This window comes from Pomacea canaliculata, linkage group LG12 (assembly GCF_003073045.1).
Source record: "Pomacea canaliculata isolate SZHN2017 linkage group LG12, ASM307304v1, whole genome shotgun sequence".
NCBI lineage: Eukaryota > Metazoa > Mollusca > Gastropoda > Architaenioglossa > Ampullariidae > Pomacea > Pomacea canaliculata.
The window spans coordinates 10,795,534-10,819,554 of NC_037601.1; the positions used below are offsets into that span (position 1 = coordinate 10,795,534).

The following is a 24,021-nucleotide window of genomic DNA, read 5'->3' on the forward strand; positions in this document are numbered from 1 at the left end:
CCTTTCCTAACAGGAACTACATAGATGCGCTTCTAGCTGGAGGTGCATGATATCACCACAGATTTCGCACGTGCTATCACTGCTAACATAATCAATTTCATATCTTTAATACAACTTACACGCAGTTTCACATTTATGACAAAGGCGTTAGTAAGAAAGTCATCCGGATTTGTGTACTCTCTGTTCTCGTTTCTAGGACTAACGCTTGTGTCAAAGAGTCCCATCATCCAATTCAACCACAAAACCGCTATGAAATGTCCGCGATTTAATTTGCATGCGACAAATTATCTTGTTCCCAAGCAGTAAGGCGGTTCATTAAGCACAGACTGCGCTTTGACAGAAAACCACAAATCTGGCGAAAAACATCGCCTCGTATCAGCGTTTGTCATCACACGGTCACGGCTAGGCAAACTCCCCCGGGGACAGGGCGCCGGCCCAACAAAGTCAGTCAGGGTTAGTGGACCTGCTTCAGCTTCCAGACACTGACAGTCCAGACAAACGACGACCCCTTCTTTCTTCTTGTACACGCCCAATACACTGGGCGCCAACCTTGCACTACTTTTCTTCAACAGGAAATCCCAGATGTGTTATACTTCTTCGATGGGAGATGGGTGATCAAAATATTCTTCGAGAAAATCTTAGTTTCAAGATTTGTTTTGCAATCTCTGACAGATTTTTTTAGTTACTTTAATAATTTTGTTCTCATTGTTTTCTCTGTAATTCATAAAGGTGTGAGTGAGAGAGAGAGAGAGGGAGGGAGGGAAAGATTTACACAAGGCATGTGGACGAATAAAATCCTACTGCCAGTCTTCAAAGAGATTTCTTCCAATAGTTCTAAACAGTATTACAAGAAGTTTATCCATACAGATCGAAAATGTCTCATAAGATGCTTGTATCAACTGTATTTTTTCTCTACAGTTTCCTGTTATTGGAAATGGCGTCGATAATTATTTTCTGTTTAAACGGGTATCACACTATTTAATTACGACACTGTCGCTCTGCTTGGCCATAGTAATGTCACACCCTGCATGCCGTGTTTGTCTTTCTGCCTGTTGGCAATTTTTAATGCAGAGTCAGACACAGCTGGAGATAAACAACAACAAATTGTGTTGGAAACGTTCGACTGTGGGCTTGTCCGCTGGTGTACAATGTGATGAGTGCATGTTGTGCCAGTGGCTGATGGGTGCGCGGTGTCGGCGAGCAAAACGTCGCCCCCTCCCGCAGGGTCAGCTCTTGACTGGTCCTCGTCCTGTTCACTTCACGCCCTTCATCAACGCCGCAGCACTTGTAGTTTCGTTTGTGAACAGATGTGGTCTGATGCCATCTCCCTTTTTTTAATCCAGTGCGGCCTTTTTGATACAAGCATTACTATCACTTGCCGATCAAAACCGCATCTTACACGCATGAACGCCTGCTCTGGGCCGACTCGCCCGTCTTGAAACTTGCACGCATGGCCGACCCTTGAGTGCGGCCGTCTTCTCAGTGTACTGCTGGCGCCGTCACAAAGCCCGATGCCAGCCAGCTTCAGGCGGCCTCGTCGTCGTTCCTCACTGTTTTTTCCCCAAATCGCGAATAGGTCGTAAGCACAAAGCCAGGTTGCCACCTCTCACCACCTATATTCATAAGCCGGGTCGCTTAAGCTTGCTGCGTCACATGGGTATCGAACCAGATTCACTCTGGGTTCACCCTGTACTCTAATCACTGCTTCTTTCCTACCCCAGTTTCCCTGTGGGAAAAGTTTATGCACCCTGAATCAAATATATGAAGGCACACTTCCTTTTCTGCTCTAATTATTTTGTTCTTCAGATCACTACCACAGTCCCTTCATATTTTTCCATGCTTTAACACCCAAATGCCATACATCTCTGTCAAGTCGGTTGACCACCCAGGACATATCTCATACAGTGAAACAGTAACACCGAATGGGTCAAGTAAACATTCTATAAGTATGTAATTCCAGGCAAGATACGGAATGAATGGTGTCTCTGAGGACATGTATTCCTTTTGTGAACATTTTTTGTGAATATATTGCTCTCTTTTGTTTTGCATGTTTATGGTCATGGACTATTCTGGTTTACAGTTATTTTATTCATCTATTCCCTGTCTTACAGTTCTTCGTGAGTGCAGTTTTCAATGTGAGGGACAGAAAAGAACAAAGCTCAGCATATGCAATTAATTAGTGGTTAACTATACCAGCAAATATTCAAAAACTAATGTTCAGTGTTAAAAAAAACTCCAACTTATTCAAAGCACAGCCACTCTTTTATTTGACAACCAAGTTTATAACTGTCTAAAAAAAACACCTAAACTGCTTACTCTTCAGGTAGAATATTTGGTCTTAACAGTTTGGACTTGAGCTAAACATCAAATCAATTCTGATCTTGAAAACAACAACAAAATGGTGACACATATTTGGTTTATTTGTCAATCTCTTAGTTCAAAGGAATTATATGATGCCAACAAAGCTGACAGAAAAGCAGCCCTGTTAAGTTGAGGCAAACAGATAAAGAACACCTTTGAGAAAGTCCACAACTTCCTGTCCTCCAAGCTTGGATTCTCCATACACACGATCAACAAAGGAAATAGGCACCTGTACGACAAAACCATGTACAAGTAAACACTTAGGAAAGAACAAAGAATCATGCTACATTTCACAGTAACAAAGTGTTGTATAGTGTCATACATGACAATAAACTTTACGATGTCAGCATTTATTGAAGGTTGTTCTTTTTCTACAATTTAAACTACGTTTGTGAATATGCTGTTTGCATGTATTCTTATATGCTCTTTTCACTAGCTTACAATTTTCAAAATATGTGACATTTTTCTTTTGAAAATTTCAAGTGACTGTTCTAACAAAAATGCTATTTGAAAGTTAATAATAAACCATCCATCTTGCTTTTGCAGGTTTATTTTTATTGTGTGATAGAACTTCCAAAGTTTGTGCCAGTTTCCTCTTGGACGTGACAGATTACACAGAATGTATAAAATATCCCCAGGTAACAGACATGACACATTACACAAAATGTATAAAATATCCCTAGTAAACACACGACTAATTACACACAATGCTGCAAAAAGTATTAGCAGTTGTTAATCAGGTCAAGAGAAATAACACCTGCATACAAATATTTCATGAGAATCTGTGTTGCTACATTTTCTACTTGCACCAATCTATGAAACAGATATATAATCCTAGGTAAAACCAATGACAAAAGCTTAAGACTCCTAGACTTTGTACATCCACAGGAATCCAAGATGGTTAATTGGTACTTTTCAAATTGTTTGGTCTGCAATCAAACCAACTTCATTATATGTCCAAGACATTTCAAATCCAGCATCAGCAAGGCCAAAGCAAGGACATACTCAAGCATTGACACAGGCAGTGACCACAGCCTTGTCTGCCTGAAGTTAAAGGTAAAGGTGAAATGCCACTCAACCAACCTTAGAATTCATTGACTTGGACAGGCTGCATGACCCAAACATTGGAGATAAATTTGGGCGAAATCAAAAGAGGGCCTTAATAAAAGAAACGAAAAGCAACCTTGAAGCAGTACAAAGCAGTGAGCTGAGACATCAGGATGAAGATGAGAAAGGCATCTTAGGAAAACTGGATCAAGAACCAAAGTCATGGCATGAGGTGACAGCAAACAACATATACCAGCTACTGACCACTCTCATCAAGAGAAGTCACCTCTAGTCTTAAGTGATCAAAGACAATAATGGCGATTGTCTCATGCAAAGTGTGGATACACTAAATCAATGGATTGAATATTGCAACAACCTGTACAAGTTTCAATCGAAGACAGACACTAACATTCTCCAAAGCAACCAGACTAGTAGGCGTGCCAGTCTCATGGAAAGAAAGCTGTATGCAGACTGAAGGAAGGGAAGTCACCTGATACTGACAATGCCCCAGCTGAGCTGTTTGAGCAGGTGAGAAGGGTGGGAAGAAACAAAGGAGGTTCTTACTGTTTTATGCCAAGGAATCTGGAAACACAGGAGTAACCCTGAAAATCTATGCAACCGCTAGTTTTATCCCTTTCAAAGAAAGGAAAAAGCAAACTGTGTCAAAACTATAAAACTGTAATCCTGATAAGCCATCCAGGCAAGCTCATACTGTAACCCAGAAAGTAATCCAGACTTGCCTCAGTACCACCACAAAAGAACTGTTTGCAGAACAGGTTGGATTCAGTCCTGACAGAAAATGATTGGGATCTCTAGGAGACAACTTTAACCTTAAAAGACATTTGACAGAGCTGGCAACAGGGGCTGTGGCATTTAATTCACATATTTAATATCAAAGAGGGCATTGTTCAAGTCATCAAAATACTGTACAAGAGCTCAATAAGCATAAATAGATGGAAACTACTGCATAAATAGATGGGAACTTTCTTTCCCACAGGTGGGAAAATTTAGTTTGACAGGAACAAGGGGGAAATAAAATACAAGTCCACTAGTATGATAATGTACTTGGACAAATGCCTTAAAAAGGGTCAAGGACAGTTTCAGTTTTGAGGAAAAAATTGTTTTGTCTGAGAACCAGCTGTGCTGCAGTCTGTATTTTCTAACACACATTTCTATGAATTCATACCAGCAAATACAGGCACACATAATTCTCTGCTCTTTTGCTTGCTCTTTCCATCATTGGTGATTTTTCAGTCACTGGATATGTAATCAAATCAAAGTGTAAAAACAGGTTTCGACAGGACCATAGACAGGACAAACTTTTGGGGAAATAATTCTGTAATTCTTACCTAATTCACAAGTACATATACACATTCACACATATCTGTTTATGCATAAAATATATACATTCAGTTAGTTCTCCTAGGTTACGCTTCTCAGTAATAAGCTAGCAAACTGAGCTAATTTTGTAAGGTTCTTTTTATTTCTTGAAGACAGAAGTATATGGAACCTAGAGATATCAAGATGGTGAGTATAGTAAGGTGATAAATTATGTTTGCATGGGTCAGCAATTTTTTTTTTTTACAATGGAAGAGATAATGAAATTTACTGTCACAGAGTTGACAAAGTCTTTCATTTGTGGGAGTCTCCTTTTTGTCTGCATTTGTTCACTAGGAAGTAGTTGTTCTGCATCTCTCACATCTTAATCAAAGACAATTTAGAACAGCAGTGGGAAATTAGTATTCAGAAAAAGCAGTTTTGTGTCTTTCAGCAGCAGTCTGTTAAGAGAAAATCACGCAAAATTCCATTTCACATAATTTTGGATGTGCCCTCTAGATGTTTATTCCATGTACCACTTGCTAAGAGACATCTAAGAATTATTTTAAACCCTGGTTATTATCAGGATCCAGAATTTAAAAACCACTAGTGTCATGCAAACTAATCAAGAAAATTAGACTGGCACCACTGACAGAATTGCAACATGGTATTTGCACTCCCTCTTTCACTGCCCTCCTGTTGTATGATGTTTTTATGCATTGCTGCTTTATGCATCTACTATCTGTATTTGGTTTTTGATTTTTCTGTTGTTGTCTGGTCTATGCTTTATGTTCTAATGTCTTCTTCATATACTGTCTACTTTGCTGCAAAAGGAAAATTTCAACTACATTTGTTTGTTCTCACAAACAACTTGTATTATTATTACTCAGTTTGCTTTTGAATGAAGCAATGACTAATCTTTCTCTAGTAAATGAAATTCAAAATTTCTATGTAAACATTCATAGAACATTAGTTATTGCCTTTCTGAAAATGGAGGTTGTAATTGTGTTGAGCTAGTTTTGTAAAAAGTATAAAATAAAAGTCGAGACTAGAGAATCTGCAATGACAATTACTTCAGTAATGTTAGCAATAGCAGTTTTTGTATAGAGCAAGGAGGAAGTTTAGTCACATCAGAACAGGCATGCACAGTGCCTCACCTCTTTACATGGGCAACATGTTCCAAAACCCAGCATGTGAAGTGATTTTCAAGCATTAATAGTGAACTGATTGTGTAAACTTGCAACTGCGCAATATGATTTCTCTTAAAATGTGGGAGAGGCTATTGTATAGTGAAATGTCATTTTAAAAGCCAAAAATAGAGTATAAAAGGAGTTAAGAGTGCTGACTACATACAAGCAAAACACTACATTTCACTACACATTCAACAATCAGTACCTCTCCTATTGAATATCCAAATTGGCGGGCTCTGATAATCATTTCCATCTGGAATACATATCCTTTGGATATGCAAGAAGTGATGAGATGTTGGAGAACTTCAATGCGGTAGAGACGAAAGCTACCAGTCAAATCTGAGACTCCAGGCTGCAGCAGTACTTGTGTTAAGAAATTGGCTCCTCGGCTAAAGAGAAAACATTTAGACACAAACATGATGTGGATTAATGCAATCAGAGTGACATCAGTTACCTTCTCTTTAGCAGCAACTTAAACTACAAATATTATACCTAAGAAAAGTATGTTGAGAATAATTATTCCTGACAGAAAAAAATGCCGGTTTTTTTTTAGATATATTAAACACAGACTAAATAGAACTGTGAGCGCTTATATGTGAAAAATTTGTCTTTAAATTAATAACATCTATAACAAATATCTTCTCAGCAACAATCAAGAACTTAAGACCTTCCAAAATCAAAACTCAGATGAATCTCAAATGCTCAAATTTATAATCCGTGTTCAAATCTCCCTGTCTTTGTGCTACAATACCAGGTATAAATAAGTACACAGTACAACCGACCTGATGCATTTGCGTTTGAGATCCCAGCCATATACACCACCATCTCCAGAGTACCTTGTTCCTGTCACAATGTCATAATTTCCTTCTTCTTGCTTCCTACAGCCAACAAACTGGATACATTATTTTTCAAAGATCAAGAGCATTTACTAAGAGTGTGAAGTAACAAATCATACAAATATTTCAAAATAAAGTGTTTAGTTCCACAATAGTAATCCTGCAGTATTATATCTCACAATCTTTCAAGTACAAATATACAAGGCAGACTTACTTGATAAGTTGGGGAATGAACTTTGGCTGGAAAAAAAACAATTACAAATATTATGGTAAATGATTCAAATCATTGTGCATCGACAGTCATCAAGTGAACACTTGCATCTTTGTATTCAACTGCATGTGTATTATAACTCCCCAACCCATTTGCAAGGCTTTTCTCTCTTTTGTTTTGTAAAAATCACTCTTTGCATGTTAGAAATAAGTTAAATCTACACTTTAGTCTGTCAATACACATGTCTATATTTGTAAAAAGGTTTCTTTTTTACATAGAGAAAAACTGAAAAGAATATTTCCCATTATTCTAACCCTTGAAGACTGAACTTTCACTGTCTGGCAGGATCATTCATTGGTCATTCAGCCTTTGATTCTGTCTGCCAGGAAAGAATGTGTTTGACCCAAAGGGCACTTATCAGCCAGGTGGAAGCAATTAGCAAAGCATGATGAACCTGTCTGTGCTCATCATCTCCCTCCTCTAAGTCAAACCATTTTTTGTCACCCTACGGCAGAAGTTTGGCATTTAAAACATGAACAAAACTGAGTAACAAGATATTAAAAGGTACATATACAGTGCCTTATAGCCTAGAGATTACAGGGGCCTTGAAAGTGGTCCACTGTGTCAAAAGCATGCCATGTAAAAGGCAGAGCCTAACTCTTTCCTTCTGCCATCTATGTAGTCTATATGAAGTATGGTCTAGCAAACAGAAATTAATAGTATACATATTCTAGCCTGTTGTTCTGATCATTCTTCAAGAATACGATTGTTTATCTTTCATGTCACTGATGTTGAACTAGAAGTTTTATAAATGAAGATCTGATTCTCTTGTACAACTATTCTATTTATAATATAAACTCATTTGGCTTGGGATAGTTCTATGCATTTACCTGATATTCCCATTTAACTAGACAGCTACAGTATTTCAATCAAATGCTGTACTTGCATGGAAATATACTACTCCCCCCACTATTTTACTGAAATCTTGTCTGTCCACACCCCTGCCCAAAACCTTTGCTCCTCATCAGACTCGCGCATTCTATCCTCCTTTCCACAGAGACAGTCACATTCAGACAACGGATGTTCTCCCTCTGTGCTGCTAAGCAATGAAACTCTCTTCCACATCACATTCACCGCTTACTCCAAGGCTACATTTAAATGCTCTCTGAAAACATATCTGTTCACAAAGTACTATCCCTGAAATACTATTCTTAACTCCCTTGTAATACTGTTTGTCATGCTAACCATCATGTAACGACTCCATCTCACACTGTTTACAGCACCTGTATCCCTTCATACCTTCATCCATTGCTTTAGATTCTACTCTTGTGCCTCATCTTTAAGTAGTTCAGTGTGCCTATACATACCTTACTGTCCACTGGCTGTTATCTTTCATTTATGATTATTGGTCTGTGCAGACAGCGTGATCTATCTTGGTCATGATGTTTTGTGTTATAAGTTCCCATTATTATTATTAACAGCAGCAGATGTTATGGTCTATTCCTAAATCATTTAGAATGTCTTAAAGAGCTGCACACCACCTGCAGTCAAGGTGGAGAATGTTTGAGGGAATGATGACAAATGTCAAATTCTGGATAATATAAGCATATTTGGCCTTTTACACCTTGTCATATTTTATCAGTTTACTCTAAGCATTATGTATTAACATCACTGATTGTGGGCATAGTTTAGGTTAACTGATAGAAAAGAGAAGCCAAAACCATACATGCATAGAACCTGCACTCATTTAGTCTGGTGCATATAAATAAGACTAACAGCTTAAAATTGGCTTAAATTCAAATCTGAAGCAGGCTGAACTGCATATACACACATTTTCCTACTATTAAGGTACACCAATTATCATATGTCATGAAACTTAATAAGTGCACCATTCAGTTAGTAATATTATAAATCATGTCAATGTCTGTTACATTCTCTTACACTCACTGCAACAAAAGAATCAGTGTAAGTACTGGCCCATACACCCAATAAAGAGTTTTGAATAGAAACATTAATGAACAATTGGACTAAATCTACATCCACTACCCACGCACTCACACACGCACAATAGTACGCTTTTTTGGTTTTTGTTTTTTGTACCTTTGGGATTTTTTTACTCATTTGTTTTTAGTAATAAAAATTTATTAGCAGCACTTGAGATATAATCAAAAGATGTACCTATTACATACTCATCTGGGCTGACCCTGGCACTTATCTGATAAATTTAAACAAAAACTTTTTATATATCAGGCACAGAACAGACAGAATAGTGGCTGTTTTCTGTAAAATCTTACATGATGTGACATGTCAGCATCCATAATAATAACAAAGTTCCCTGTTGCATGTTTGATCCCATGAATGTATGCAGTTCCTGAAAAAGTAAACAAAGTATGGGACAATAATGCAGAGCTGAATTTTCTACTCTATATGTGCAGGTTATACATTTCAAGTCTTTTATGCTATTCACTAACTGTTATGGAGTTTAAAACAGAAGTAATGAACATCAGCACTATACAAATGTTAATCAATTATTTTTTATATCCCTTTCTTACATGTTAAAGTCATAAAAATGTTGTAATGCCATGAATAATTTCAAGTATATCTTGATACTTGAGAGACTTGAATTTTAGCTACTCCACTAGTAAATTATTAGGAAAAAATTGAAATAACAAAATAAAATCTGCTAGATCAAAACTGAAGCCATTGTTTGTTCCTCTTCCAAGACAAAAACATATCTGACAATCCAAATACACTAATGATAAAAGAATCTTCATCATCAAAGACACTCAACTAGAGTAAAACCCTGAGAGATGACAGCTATTTCACAATATTAACACCATTCAAAAATAGTTAAGACAATAGCTGTGATGAAAATAAATAAGCTGGTACCTAGCTTAAAATGGTTTGGATATAATTCTAAATCACATAGATCTCTTCATAGAAAATGTCAAAAGCATCTGATCCTAAATAAAAGATCATTTAACCAAAAGATACAAGACAGATGCTATACAACATTTAGAATTGGTAGGAGGATTACTTAGTTTAAAAATTCCTAGAAAGAGATAAGGTGACCCATATACCACACATTATCCTAAAAAAAAACAAGACATGATTAGGGAAAATAAAAGACATAACATACACAAAGGGCACTTTAGTTATAATAGGGCCAGTGATTGCTAACATGATAGTAAGCTGAAAACTCTGTAAAACTTTGAGAAAAATATTTCTAGTCCGCATGGTTCTTTTTGACCTCATAGGCAAGCATACGTATGTCTAATAAAATTACTCCTCAAGAGTCACAGTTATGCTGACTGTGTAAAATCCACTGTGGCACATATGAATGATATTAATGATTATTAACATACCAAGTCCAAGCTTCCCTCCTCTGGGGCGTAAAACCTAGAAAACAGAATATAGTGCAAAACTTTCAATCTCAAATGCTCGGATGTGGTCCACTTGCATTTTCTTTTCCCAAAATGATAATGCAGCAGCTTGGAAAAGGTACATGTGTATTATTTGGTTTACCTCCATAACTACAGGATATGCCTTAACACTGGCAGCAACTATAGTCAAAAGTAAGGCAAAGATCTTAATGTTATCTGGCATTCATTTGGGTTAGTGACTGTTTGTACCTTTACTTCTGATCTACAGCTATCTCCAAGGTAGCCTTCCCTCCAGTCCAAACCTACGGCCCCAGAGAATTCATCAGGTTTGAAATAAATACTCTACTAGTACTCCGACTATATAGGCTGATGGGGCATGAGTAAAGCAAAACAACAAAACACTTGTACACTTGATGTCCTTTCCCTAGTTCTACAGGTTTACAGCTCAAGTTCACAATGTGGGCACAATGTTTTTCCTCGGTTCCGTGTTTCCCTCCTTTTCTGTTTTCCTTTTGCTAATGGGGTGCCCTATAAAATTACATTGCTCTGCATAGTACATGATGTCACAACTGGCTCTGTGTGACATCTTAGAAGGACGAAAATAAACAAATAAACAAACATGCTCCAGGGCAATGTATGCCAACTAAGCACAGCACAAAACAAAACCAACCACAACAGGAGTGTTCTTGTATGATGTGGTGAGAATCAGACAACTGTTGTAATTTTGTACGATTATCAATTACCACCACAAACACTATCTGACTGTTTTATTTATAAGATGTTGAAAGACTCATCTTCTGAGAGGATATATGCTGGGTTAAATGCAAATCAAACTAACAAATTAAAAAAAAAAGACATGTCTGCAGTCAAGCAGTAGGTCTCTTATGCCACTGTGTTGTTGGCATTTGTGATGGCATGGATGTGTGGCTACTAGCCTCTTATATAACTGCTGTACTGAATTTGGCTCAGCAATTTTCAATCAAAAACAGAAATGCTGTCTTAAAAGTTGCTTTAAATACCTGAAAATTTGCTGCACAAATATGTGTGCAAACTCACATAAGAGGGAACTGCATCTTTCGGATCTAATTTTGGGATCCTTAAATCTTACAGCAGGATACAGAGGTTCCAACAGCAACAAAGCCAATAAAACCTTCATTTCTTGCATGACATATCGGTATGTACTAATCTTCTGTCTTGGGCTTCTGCCCGTGATGAACAAATGTTTCTTTTTGTTCAGCAGTGCTTTTAGGCCCTTGGTCACCCAAGGTTTGTTGTTAGGATAAACATACACTGCTTTGATGGACTGGTGCAATCAACACTATTTTACTCCTCACTTTTACTCCTAACTGTGTGTTAAATGTCTGTATGGGTATGAGCAAAGACAAATTTCTGCCCTGGGTCTCCTGGGCAGACAATAAAGTCTGTTTTGATTTTGATTTTGATTTGATTATATACTGAACCTTTAATTATTTTAAAGAATAATATAAGCATATAAGTTACTAAAGGTAATGTCAATCTTAATTGTTGAAGAGGAAGATGTAGTAATTTCTTACTATCTTGTCTTTGCCATAAATCCGCTGAAGCTCCTCTGCCACCTCCAATGTTTTATCTGGGCTTCCATCATCAATTATGATCACCTCAAAATCAGTACCACTGAAATAACACACCAAAAAAAAAAAAAATAAAAATAAATACAATGGTCTTCTGCAATAACGTCCACGCGTACTGCACTTGGTTACGTAAACACTGATAAAACGTTACTTTATTGCTATTTTTAACCAAAAAGCTTATGGACTCATGTTTTGTGAAACCAGATGTGCAGAAGATCGTTAAGAGATCACGAAGCTGATTTGATTTAAAAATAAATGCCAATAGTTTTATAGATATATTTATACAGGATATTGACGGAGAAATCTTTCTACACAGCTTACATGATCTTTGAAAATGATTATACAATGAGTATTTCCCTCTCAATGCTCCACAAACTTCCACCTCAGCATGCGAAGAATCGTCATAAACGTTCCCATCATTGTCAGAGATGAAAGGGGTAAGATAATTTATATAGTATCCATAACCGTACAACATTAAAATTAAGCATTATATAATGAAATACCTTTCAGTAAAGTATTTGACCAGCAACCAGACGATGAAAGGTAAATTTTCGCGTTCATTGTATGTTGGTAAAAGGACAGAATACTTATTGGGTGCCATGTTGAACTCAAGCCAGCCTTAATGTTATTATTGTTGAACGTAGAATCACAACAATCAAGTATTAAGTAACAATATAGTTGTATAATATAATTTACATATATATATGTGTGTTTAAATGGAGAGAATAATCCATATAAGTATAAGCAAGCTAATAGAAATATTTTAGTTCCAAAAAGCGAAATCTGCAATTAGTTAAATTTGGATATCCTCGACAACTTTTCTGTACCAAGAACCTAAAGCACGTCCTACAGGCATGTTATCTTTAATGAACACCTAAGTCTATATCAGCAGTAATATTATTTCCACCATTCAATAAATTTTAAGTATAATTTTGTTGTCAAATTTATATACTGATAATCCAATTTCATTGTTTTTCTTGTCTGTTAGACATGGTCTTCTCGATAACGACGAGTATATAAAGCGAAGCACAATGTTCTCCAAATTTGTATTTCTGTTTTCTTCTTAGATTATTTGGAAATAAAATAACATAGATTGCAATGGATACTTCATTGACCTATAAAACATCAGAGGTAACTATGACACGTAAGGTGAGTAAAAGTGAAAAGAAAAATAATGTGATTGATAAACAGGTCTTAATTTCATTTATCCCAGAGGGCAATCGAGAAAGGGTTAGAATCACACAGCACAGCACAACTACAACAATCAACGATACCATGACACATTCATTCCTGCCGCTAAGAAACACACATACAGTCACAATTGAGACAATTCATGGACATGGTAGAGGAACTCCCAATTTTATCCTTGGTCTCGCCTTTGTGTGTACTACATCTCTTTTCGCAATGATGGTGAAAGGAAAAAAAAAAAAACAATTCTAAAACATTATTCCGAAAAATTAATTGCTTATTTGTTTTCATTTTTTTCCAGACCAGAAAAATGCTTAAAGAGGATGTTATCGCATCTTTTCTTAAACGGCATTTGCCTGTTAAGAGACTTGTGACTAATGAGCATTCAATCTCTAGCACACATATTTCACTTACTTACGTCAAACGCAAAAAATCTGACCCAGTTAAACAGAAGAGGCAAAAAACTGCTCATAAAGAGGTCAAAAGAAGGAAAATCCTTCCTTTAAAAGGAAATGAACACAGGTAAATGTTTGTCTCAGTGTTGTGTTGATGTGTGTATGCTTGTAGCTGTAAAGGAAATATTATTTCTAGTTGATTAAACTTTCTAATGACATTTATGCTACTTCTGTGCTCTATTAAAACACTGTCTGCATTTCTTTTATCTGTAGGGTTTATCCAAATTTTCTCTCAAAAAAATCTGCGATCTCCAAGAATTAATTTTTTTGTTTCTTAATCCACCGCTGAGAATCCAGTTTAGAATCCCTCCAGCTGCTTATTGACAACCAAAAGCAGTTGAAATATTGGGTTGTCAGAAAAGTCATGATGTATTTTTCTGTTTTATAAGGGTATTTATACAGAGAACAAAGATTGATCAATAATATATTACCTACTTTGTTTGATAACTTTTTGCCGTCTTTCAATGAGCTTCTTAATTCCTCATTCATAGAAGGACCTGTCTCTATCAGTGAAAAACTGAACTAGGCTGATTTACAGCCTTATATAAACTGAACCTTATACCATGCAAGAGTTTCAAAGAGAGCAAAACAAGTCAAATTTTGGTCTGCAAGGTCAGGCAAGTGTGGTGGGTGTGGCAACACATTCCATCCAAATTCCAATAACTTTTGACGGGTGATCAAACTTGTGTGTGGTCTCACGTTATCATAATGGAACATGACTCCTTTATGATTAACAAATGCTGAATGTTTATCGATGATGGATTTGTTCACATGTTCCCATTGCCGACAGTACACATTTGAATTGATTGTTTAGTTCCTTGGTAAGAGCTAAAACAAACAACACCCTTAAAATCCTACCATGATAAAGAGCATAACAGTCCTCTGATGAATATCTGCTTTCAATGTCATTTGATGCGAATCATCATGTAAGGACCAAGACCATTTGCATGCCACATCTTATCACCAGTGATCAGTCTCTTCAAAAAAGAGATTGTTTTCCTCACATTTAATGAGCATATCGCAGATATTTAAATGTGTCAAGTGAACATCTTGTTCATGAGGAACCCAAATATGATGCATCACAGCTTATTCAGGTGGTTGCATATGCTTGAGTGGGGAATGTTCAATGTTTCTTCAATCTCTCATGTCGTGTGATGTGGGTTTGACTCAACTAGTGCCTTTATTACGACATAATCAACCTCTGTGAGCCTCCATGACTGAAGAGCATCCTTGAGATCAAAATCATCACCATGGCACTTTGTGAACCATCATTTTTTTTTTTTTGTCGTTCGCCTCTTTTATCACACTTGGAGACCAGCTCTTGATATGAAATTGGTGGTCTTCTGTAGAGTCTCCACTGGCCCGTACAGCTTGTTGTGCAGGGTCTCCGACTGGCCACGTCTCTTTCCTCAGGGTACGGAGACTCCTACAGTCCTGTAGGATGTGTTCTACAGTCTGGTCTGCCTCTCCACATGGGCATCTCGGGGACGGCACGAGGTGCAACTTCCTGTGTAAGTGGTGGAGCAGCCTGTTGTGCCCAGTCCTGAGGAGGAAGATAGCGACCTGGTCCGGTCTGGACAGCTGATGGTAGCTGTCCAGTGGTTGCTGTGGCCTGTACAGAGACTTAATGATGGTTTTCATCTCTGACATGTTGACTGCATTGTCTTCTTGCTCGTCCTCTGCACCCAACTTAGCCATCCTGTCAGCTTCCTCATTCCCATCTATCCTGCAGTGTGATGGGATCCACTGCAGAGCCGTTCTGAGGCACTTGATGTTTAGCAGTGCGGCTTCCAGGTCTGGCAGTTTGTTATTGTTGACTGCCTGCAGCACCGACAGAGCATCGGTCAGGAAGACGACCTGGCTGTCATGGTCTGCTCTGCTGCTGATGATGTTTGCTGCGTGGACCAGGGCTTCTACTTCTGCTCTATAGTTTGTACAGTGGAGGCCAGTTGGTATTGCTGCTGCCTGCCACTGTCCATTTGGGAACTGGATGTACACGCCGGCCCCTCCCCTCTGGATAGCGTCTGTGGCTGACCCGTCTGTGTAGGCCCTTATCCATGATTCCTGGGGGTACCTTTCTTCTAGCATGGCTAGCGTCAGGGCTCTCTTGCTCACATCGCTATGCTCATCCTTTGTTGTGAGGTGAGGAACTGTGGTGCAGATGGTAATGTTCCCTGTTCTGTCTTTCCAAGGAGGAGGATCGAGGGAGAGAGTTGGTACCTGGACCTGTGCAGGAAGCTTTGTTTGGTATTTTCTATGTAGTGCCTGCGTCTCTCGCACAAAGTTGGATCTTTTCAGCCTTCCCGAGGACAGTTGTTTCTGTCTGGCACTCATCAGGTGGTCTTCACTGTGCCTGTACTTGGTGGCCTGCACGAGTGCTTTGCATTCCCTTCTCTTGTTTAATGGGGGTATGCCTGTTATCTGCTCCATCTTGTCTATTGGCGTAGATCTCATGGCGCCTGTTATTACTCTCAGTGCTTGGTTCTGCACCTTGTCCAAAGTCTGAAGGTGTGACTTGGCTGCTGTCATCCATGTGCTTGATCCGTACTCTAGGTGTGGTCTTACAGTACCTTGGTACACGGTCTTCAGGATCTTTTCGTTGGCGCCTCAGTGTGTTCCTGCCAGCTTTCTCATGATGTTCAGCTTTCTTCTGGCTTTTGCTTCTGCGTTCAGGATGTGTTGCTTCCATGTCAATCTTTTGTCAAAAGTGACTCCCAGGTACGTCTGCTGGTCTTCAAGTGTCAGTGGAGCGTCTCCCAACTTTAGTCTGCCAGCTTGCGCTTTGGTGGAAAGAGAGAAAAGAGTGGCTGTTGTTTTGTCACGGTTGATGGTAACGCACCAGTTGTCTGCCCAGGCTGCCACTTTGTCTAGTGCAAGCTGCATCCTGTAGGTTGCTGTTGTTGCATACTCTTCTGAGCACCATATGACCAGGTCATCTGCATACAGTGCTGCTTGGACTCCCCTTGGAAGCTCTGGTACCAGGTCGTTGATGAAGAGTATGAACAAGGTCGGCGAGAGTACTCCCCCCTGTGGTACTCCGTGTCGTAGCAGCACCTTACGGCCACAGTGTCCGTCTACAAGCACCCTGGCTCTTCGGTTGTGCAAGTAGGACTTGATCCACCGGTACATGTTGCCGCTAATGTTGCTTCCCTGGAGCTTGACCAGGAGTCCATCCTTCCAGACCTTGTCGAAAGCCTTCTGCATATCAATGAAGACTGCTAGGGTGACCTTCTGGGCTTGGAAAGCATCCTCTATGACCTGCGCTAGGTGCGTTGTCTGATCTTCGGTGCTTCTGTATCTTCTGAAGCCTGCTTGCTCTGGGATGATGATGCTTTCAGATTCCAGGTACCACTGCAGGCGCTGATTGATGATGTGCTCTATGGTTTTGCAGACGCAGCTTATTAGGCTGATGGGGCGGTAGCTCAAGATTCGCGACTTGTTCTTCCCTTTTTTCAGAACAGGGATCATCCTGGCTTCCTTCCAGCACTGAGGTACCTGGCCTTCTCTCCAGCTAAGGTTGAAAATGTCTAGTAGTTTAGTGAGGGCTGTGCTGCCAAGGTGTTGCAGCATCTCATTCGTTATGTTGTCTGGACCTGGAGATTTTTTCTTCTTCAGCTGTTTGATGGCATTCTTCAGTTCTTGGATGGGGATATCTTGCTGCATCGACTCATGGACATCCCCATTTGTTGTTCTTTCTTTCTCTTCTTTTCTGAATTCTTTTTGCAGATGCGGTGGGATGGTGATGCTGCTCTCCTTTGCATATGCTTGCGCAAATGCATTTGCTGCTGCCTTATCTGTCAGTGTCTGTCCATCTTCTTCAAGGGTGATCTTCTGTCCCTTGTTACCCTCATCATTTAGTGCCTTGGTCAGCCTCCACAGCTTGGTGGTGTCTTTCTCCATATTCAGCCCTGCTGTCTTTTCTCTCCAGCTTCTTCTCTTGCACTCTACTTTTGTTCTTAGCAGTTTGGCATTTGTTTCTTGCAGCTTGATGTTGTTTTCTTGACTGGGGTTGGTTTCTGCTTCTTCTCTGGCTTTTGTCAGGTCATCGTGGGCTTTCTGAAGTTCTGCTGTCCAGTACGGAGTGTAGTCCTTTCACACCCCTCGTGGGATAGTTTCTTTGGCTGCCTTGATGATACTGGCATTGAAATCTTTGACGACATTGTTGATGTTTAGTCCTTCCACCTTGATGTCTTTCGTGAGCTCATTTGTTCGTATTCTGAACAGCCCCCACTGTGCCTTCTTATGATTCCATCTGGCGTGCTGCGGGGGTTCAGGTGTCGTACTTCCTGTGATGGTAAGGAGTACTGGGCGATGGTCACTTCCTCCCACCTGGTCTAAGACTGTTCTGCTCAAATTCTTGTGGATGTCGTCTGTGCAGAGAGCCAGGTCTGGTTTTGTTGTTGTGTGCCAGTGGCGCGGGTAGAAGGTTGGTGGATCTGTGGGGTCGTTGACAAGGATTAGATGGTTCTCGTCTTGCCAAGTTTCGATATCTTCTCCTCGCTTGTCAAAGATGTTGTATCCCCAACTCTGGGACTGACTGGGAAAGTCTCCGGTGATGAGGAAGCCGCTGTCTGGAACCTGGATAGTGTCAAGGGACAGCATCTTGTCACTGGGGCAGTAATAGTTGATGACATGGAGGACGCTGTTTGTGATGGTGACCTTGACTTCTATGTATTCTGCCTCATCCATGTATCTTTTCGTTTCGCTTGCATTCATGTTGTTTCTGACTAAGGTCAACACTCCACCTTTCTTTCTCCCCTGACGATCACTCCTGAAGGTCTGGTACCCTCTGATCTTGAAGGGCTTTTCTTTTTGTAGATGAGTTTCCTGTATACAGCAGATGTTAATGCTGTTCTGGTGCAGGAACTGTTCTAGTTCTATCTTCTTGTTGGTAACCCCTTCTGCATTCCAATGTATGATGCTGATGTTGGGGTTGACCTTGGCTTTGGTGGTACGCCCCCTGTTGGATCACCACCTTGCCGCAGTCGGGGAACTTGCGTGTCTCGATGACCCTAAGAGCTATGCCGACAGGAGCATCAGCTCCTAGCAGGGTCACCCAAGTCGGACAGGTCGAAGGGTAGAGACCAGACAAAGAGTGGTCCATGAGTGCTGAAGTCGGAGGTGGTGGGCCGCAAGGCGCACTCTGAAATAACCACACCACCACGCAACACAGCCTATGCCACTTGGAGAAAGTAATGACAGAAATGGTGCTCACCCTGTGAAGATCCGCCAGGCAGGTGCAGTGCCGGGCTCCGTGCCTCAAAGGAGCCCACCCTCAGCTACTGGAGGTCCCTTCAACTCGTCTCGTGGAGCCAGGGGACGAGGAAGGAAAGCGACTGGCCAGCGTGAACCATCATGAGCACTGATGTTCTTGTGGAGCACTGACCGTACATTTTATGCAACTTTTCACAAGCTTGATATTCATTCTTTCCTTTACAGAAGTAAAACAGTAAAATATGGCAAAAATGCATGGTTTGATCTGTCATCTGCAGCTTGTAAAATCTCCTAAACTCAACCAAATCAACTCAACTATTTCTAAGAATGAAGCTAGAACTGTCAGCTGTCAAATGAGCTAGCAGTAACATAGATGCAATTGACTCTAGTACTTCCAAAAATGAACTAGTGCCATCTATTGCAAAAATGCATCATGACTTTTCTGACAACCCAGTTGATGCAGTGTTCAACAACTTCTACCCTTTTAGAGAAAGCTGTTATTACATTTGTTTTAAATAGAATTAACTTCCCAATGTAACTGAACTATGAAACGATGGAAAATAGACAGAGAGAGCAAGAAATTTTACTTCCTTTCATATGGCAATTCCTTTGGGTTTTTTCTGCTTTTTCATCATCTAGAAAAAGAAATTAAAAAAATAGCTATTGGAGATACAAAGTAATCAGGAGAGGTATTTCTTTTAAACTTTGCTGTCACTTTTTGTTTGTTTACTGATTGTACTCTCTTTTGTTTGCAGTTTTGAGAATTGTATGTCACTACACCACATGTGGACACAGTACATGCAAGAGGTGATACAGACCAATAGGTAGATAACATGAACTGTTTTATATGCATTTGGAGCTCACAATGTGCCTGTACACTACAAATACAATTGTTATTTTTCAATTTCTGAGTGAAAATGGTCACCAACATTAGCTTGCTGCTAAGAGATTTAGCTGGCCCCTGGGCACCAAATGTTAGTATCATGGACAGCAAGGCTAAAAAAATATGGCCATCATAAAAAGCTGGTTGCATCACATTGATGCAAATTTACTTACTCCTTTGACTAAGGCTGAACATGGTACAAAATGCTGGCTACACTTTTTGGTTATTGTGAGGGAGAAATCTACTTTCAGGTGATTTCTCACTAAGGACATGAGAGGGATGGGGACCTGGAAGGGGACAAAAGGGTAAAAGTGGGGAATATGACAGCAAGAGTTGGATGTAGTGGTTTTTTTTTTTTCAGGTTGGTATTTTTTGTTCTCAAGTTCTGAAGGTCTGCCAAATTTACCAAGTGCAGGATTCCAGTGCTGCATTGTTTGTGTATTTTTCTTTAGACAGGTATTTAGTTAGCATGCCTGAGATGAGATCCGAAGGTAGGACACTGGATCCTCACTGTATCAATGACAAGTACTTAATCATTGCACCACTGGACCATTCAAGTGTCATGGTCTTTCTGTTTGCACGGTAGGCCTCGTTGACTAAACAGTTTTAGTCTGAGAACCAGCACCAATACTATGTGCATTTAGCTGTTCAATGCAATGGTGGTGTATTTCTTTGATTGGTGAAATATATCCACCTACATGTGAGCTATTTACTGCGTAATTCTGACTGTTGCTTGAATGGTTAGTGACCATGACAACTATATACTGTATAGCTGTAGTCAGTGAATTACTAATTTCAATTGTTTTAATTGTATGATTTCTCATTGATGATAAAAGGGAAGCCTTCTATTTTTTGAGAAGAAGAAATCAATCTTCGCTCGTTTTTCCACCAATTCACATCAAGGTGGGCAAAATCAACATCACCTTTGCGTCCTCCATCACTAATTGGGGATTCATTGTTGCTGCAGACATGACTCTTAAAAAACAAGTTAAAGCTGTCTGTCAGTCTGCCTATTATGAGCTACGCAAGATCAGCGCCATCCGTTACATTCTGTCTACGTGTGTTACCAACACTCTTGCCTGTGTGTTTGCTCTATCCAGGCTTGATTACTGCAACTCCTTGCTTGTTGGCTGTCCTGCATACCTTCTTCGCAAACTGCAGAAAGTACAGAACTCTGCTGCACATCTGGTGCTTAGAGATAGGAAACGGGACCACATCACTCCTCTCCTTCATTTTCTGGACTGGCTATCTATCTGTTCTCACATCCAGTACAAATTGTCCGTACTGCGTTTTAATTTCTTTGCTGGCACCTGGCACCTGTCTCTGAACTGCTCTTCCGTTATGTACCAGATAGACAACTCCACTCCTGATCGTCTCCTTACTCTTCCTGTCACCAAAACAGCATATGGCCACAGGATTTTTAGTTACTGTGCAGCAAAACAATGGAACTCTCTCCCTTTCCATATCCGACACCTACCCACTATTGAATCCTTTAAACGTGCACTGAAAACGCATCTCATTCGTAAACATTACTCGTAACACACTTTCTCGTGCTAGTCTTTTCTTTTTTTCACACCCTTCCTTTTGAAATATCATGTTACTCTCAGCTTTTGTTCTTGTTATAGGTTCTTCTTTGCGTTTTCTTTATTTGATTTTATTCTATGTTAGTACTTTTCTTTATTTTTTAATAGTTCATATGTTATTTGTTTTCTTCTCCCTCATATGTTGTCCATGTTTCTTTCGTTCTTATGCACTAAAGCATACTCCTTAGGGGTGTGAGTATGCGCTTTACAAATTTTGCATTTTTTATTATTTCTGTTGCCAAATCTTGTTCTTTGTACAGTTTACATAGTGAAGGAGCACTTCAAGCTGCATGCCTCAAGATTTTGAAGATGGATTTGCATGGATGCATTTTGACAGTGTGTCGTTCTAAGTGCCCTTCATATGTGGGTCTACATGGAATAGTGCTGCAGGAGACAAGGAATATGTTTGTTCTTATCACTTCCCAAGATGCAATCAAAAGTAAGCACCCATGCAGGCTTTTGGTATTTTATAGCCTTTTTATTTCTAGAGTCTGTGATTCACATCACTACTGCCTTTGCCTAATGTATCATGCCTCTGTCATTGTTTGAGACAAAGATGTAAAAGTCACAATAACATCTTCAAATACTTAATGGGAGATATGATAATAGATTTTGACAAAAATCATGATTTGGATATCTTGGTATATGTATATCTAGAACACTTCTTCTGTGGATTACTGTGTTTTACCCAAAACATTCCACAATTATTTTACTTCTTTTTCAACATAACTTTTTTTCATAATTTTCTAACCAATTAAAAGAGAGTATAGAGAATAAAAAATTGGCAAGTGTTTTTATACATTTTATTCAAAAGTGCTTTGAGATATTTGACCATGTGAAATGGACATTCGACTGTAATGTTAATAGTATTTTGCAATTTTATCATGAAAAAAAGAAAGAAAAAGAAAAAAAGTTTGTTAGACATTTCATAACACAACATAAAAGCAGTGTTGTGCACATCAACAAGCAGTAGCAATGATACTTGTCCTTTATAATATGGCTGTTCAAATTTTATTGTTTTTGGCAATTTTGGAATGTTTCACATAAAACTTTTATTTCAACATGATATAGGTATAATAGAACAGATAAAAATGACTCTCTAAAATGCTATCCTGTGAGGTGGGAGGAGGTGGTCCTAGCTAGATTAAAGTTAGGACACACCTATGCCACGCAAGGACACCTACTATGAAGTAAACCACCACCAGTTTGTCCATGGTGTAAAGGAAGTTTTAATGTGGTACATGTTATGATTGTCCTGAGCTCTAGAGTATCCGCCGGCAGTTTTTTCACAGCAAATTCTTTCTTTTCATTGTTCAGCTCCTCCCATTAGCAGCAATCTTTACATTTTTAAGGAGGATAGGACTTTACTTCACACTTAAGGAATTTTATGTCCTGGTAACTGTTTGTCTCTTGGTTGTTTGGTTTGTTGGTGGCCATTTTGGGCTTCACCACGCCTTTTTACACTTTATCAACTCTTTTACATATTGTTTACTTCTTGCGTGGGCCTTTTAAAGAATGCTATGGTTATATCACTCCGGGGGTTTTTATCCCTAAACTTTTCAAGTTAAGATTACTTTTTATTGCCGTGATTATAGCCTTAGTCGCTGGCACGGCGTTAAAAACAAACAATTGTTTCTTTATTGAAGTGCATCGAGTTCTTTTCCAAGTGGGAAGATGTGCATTTATGCTTTTTATTATTTGTTGTTAATGCCATATCCTTAAAATTCCCTTAAAAATTTTTAATGACATTTGATTAGAAACAAATAATTTTTTTAAAGGCCAAATGAAAATTTAGTAAAGCATTACCCACAATGAATCTTCAAGTTCATCTCGCACACTTATTTCTAATCAGCATATCTGCATTGTGAATTAAATGTAAGGCATAAAGTATATCTCACATGCCAGTATTGCTACATTATGAATGAAATATAAGGCATGACATATCTTGATTAAAGTACATCTCTCACAGATATGTGTAATGTGCAGTTGGACACGGTTTACCAGCCAGTTCATTTTTCTTCTCAAATGATTGAGCTGAGTTTTATATCAGATCCCATTTCCCTAAATCAAACTTTTTATAAGATACAAGCCTACAAACAGTACTATCCAGTCATCAGAAATTTACATGACTTGTCATAATGTTGTTTTTATTCTTTGAGAGGCTGCAGTTCAACTGATTAGAAATCTTGCTGAAGTTCTGAATGGCTTACAAAGTTTTCAATTTTGCTTAACAATTATGTTTCAGAGGTACCAAAAATGAACAGCGTGTTTGCCTTCGAGGTAAATGGGCACATTTTCACTATACATGGCAACCACTTCAAGGTCAAGGCTGCTGAAAGGTCATCAAGAAAATTTAAATCAAAAGCAACAGTTGATTTGTGAAGTACATGTGTTTGTTCTGGACATAATTCTTTGACAAGATCTAGTCCCTTGTTTAAATGAATTACCTTTATTTCAATAAATTAGTTTCATCAAGATATGTAGTGTTATAAGTATTGCAATTATAGGTGCCTTGTTTGAATAGGATATACCGAGTGAAAACCATAAAAGTTAACAGACAACAGACTGCTGTAGCTTATAACTAATTATTTTTTCTACCAGAATTCCGTCAGTCATATATTTCTTAACCACTTAAATTCGCCAAAATGAACTGTGTGAGACTGCTAATTTGTTGCAGAATTTTAGATTGAATTTGTATGCATTTTTCCTGAAAAAATGCAGCATGGGATGAGTCACACAGAAA

The 24,021-nt window shown here is 38.9% G+C and overlaps 2 protein-coding genes across 2 annotated transcripts; one reads left to right on the forward strand and one right to left on the reverse strand.

Annotated features, from left to right (window-relative positions):
• Window positions 1-2,243: 2,243 nt before the first annotated feature.
• LOC112576586 (dolichol-phosphate mannosyltransferase subunit 1-like) lies at window positions 2,244-12,602 on the reverse strand. The gene is made up of 8 exons (XM_025259163.1): window positions 12,459-12,602; window positions 11,899-11,998; window positions 10,328-10,361; window positions 9,257-9,333; window positions 6,966-6,991; window positions 6,698-6,793; window positions 6,121-6,304; window positions 2,244-2,590 (listed from the first exon to the last, which is right to left on the reverse strand). The coding sequence occupies exons 1-8, from the start codon at window positions 12,554-12,556 to the stop codon at window positions 2,486-2,488; spliced, it is 720 nt and encodes a 239-aa protein (XP_025114948.1). The 5' UTR covers window positions 12,557-12,602; the 3' UTR covers window positions 2,244-2,485.
• Window positions 12,603-12,744: 142 nt separating this feature from the next.
• LOC112576587 (ribonuclease P protein subunit p29-like) lies at window positions 12,745-24,021 on the forward strand. Its single transcript, XM_025259164.1, has 6 exons — window positions 12,745-12,807; window positions 13,023-13,104; window positions 13,445-13,665; window positions 19,568-19,636; window positions 21,539-21,717; window positions 23,524-24,021. The coding sequence occupies exons 2-6, from the start codon at window positions 13,054-13,056 to the stop codon at window positions 23,658-23,660; spliced, it is 657 nt and encodes a 218-aa protein (XP_025114949.1). The 5' UTR covers window positions 12,745-12,807; window positions 13,023-13,053; the 3' UTR covers window positions 23,661-24,021.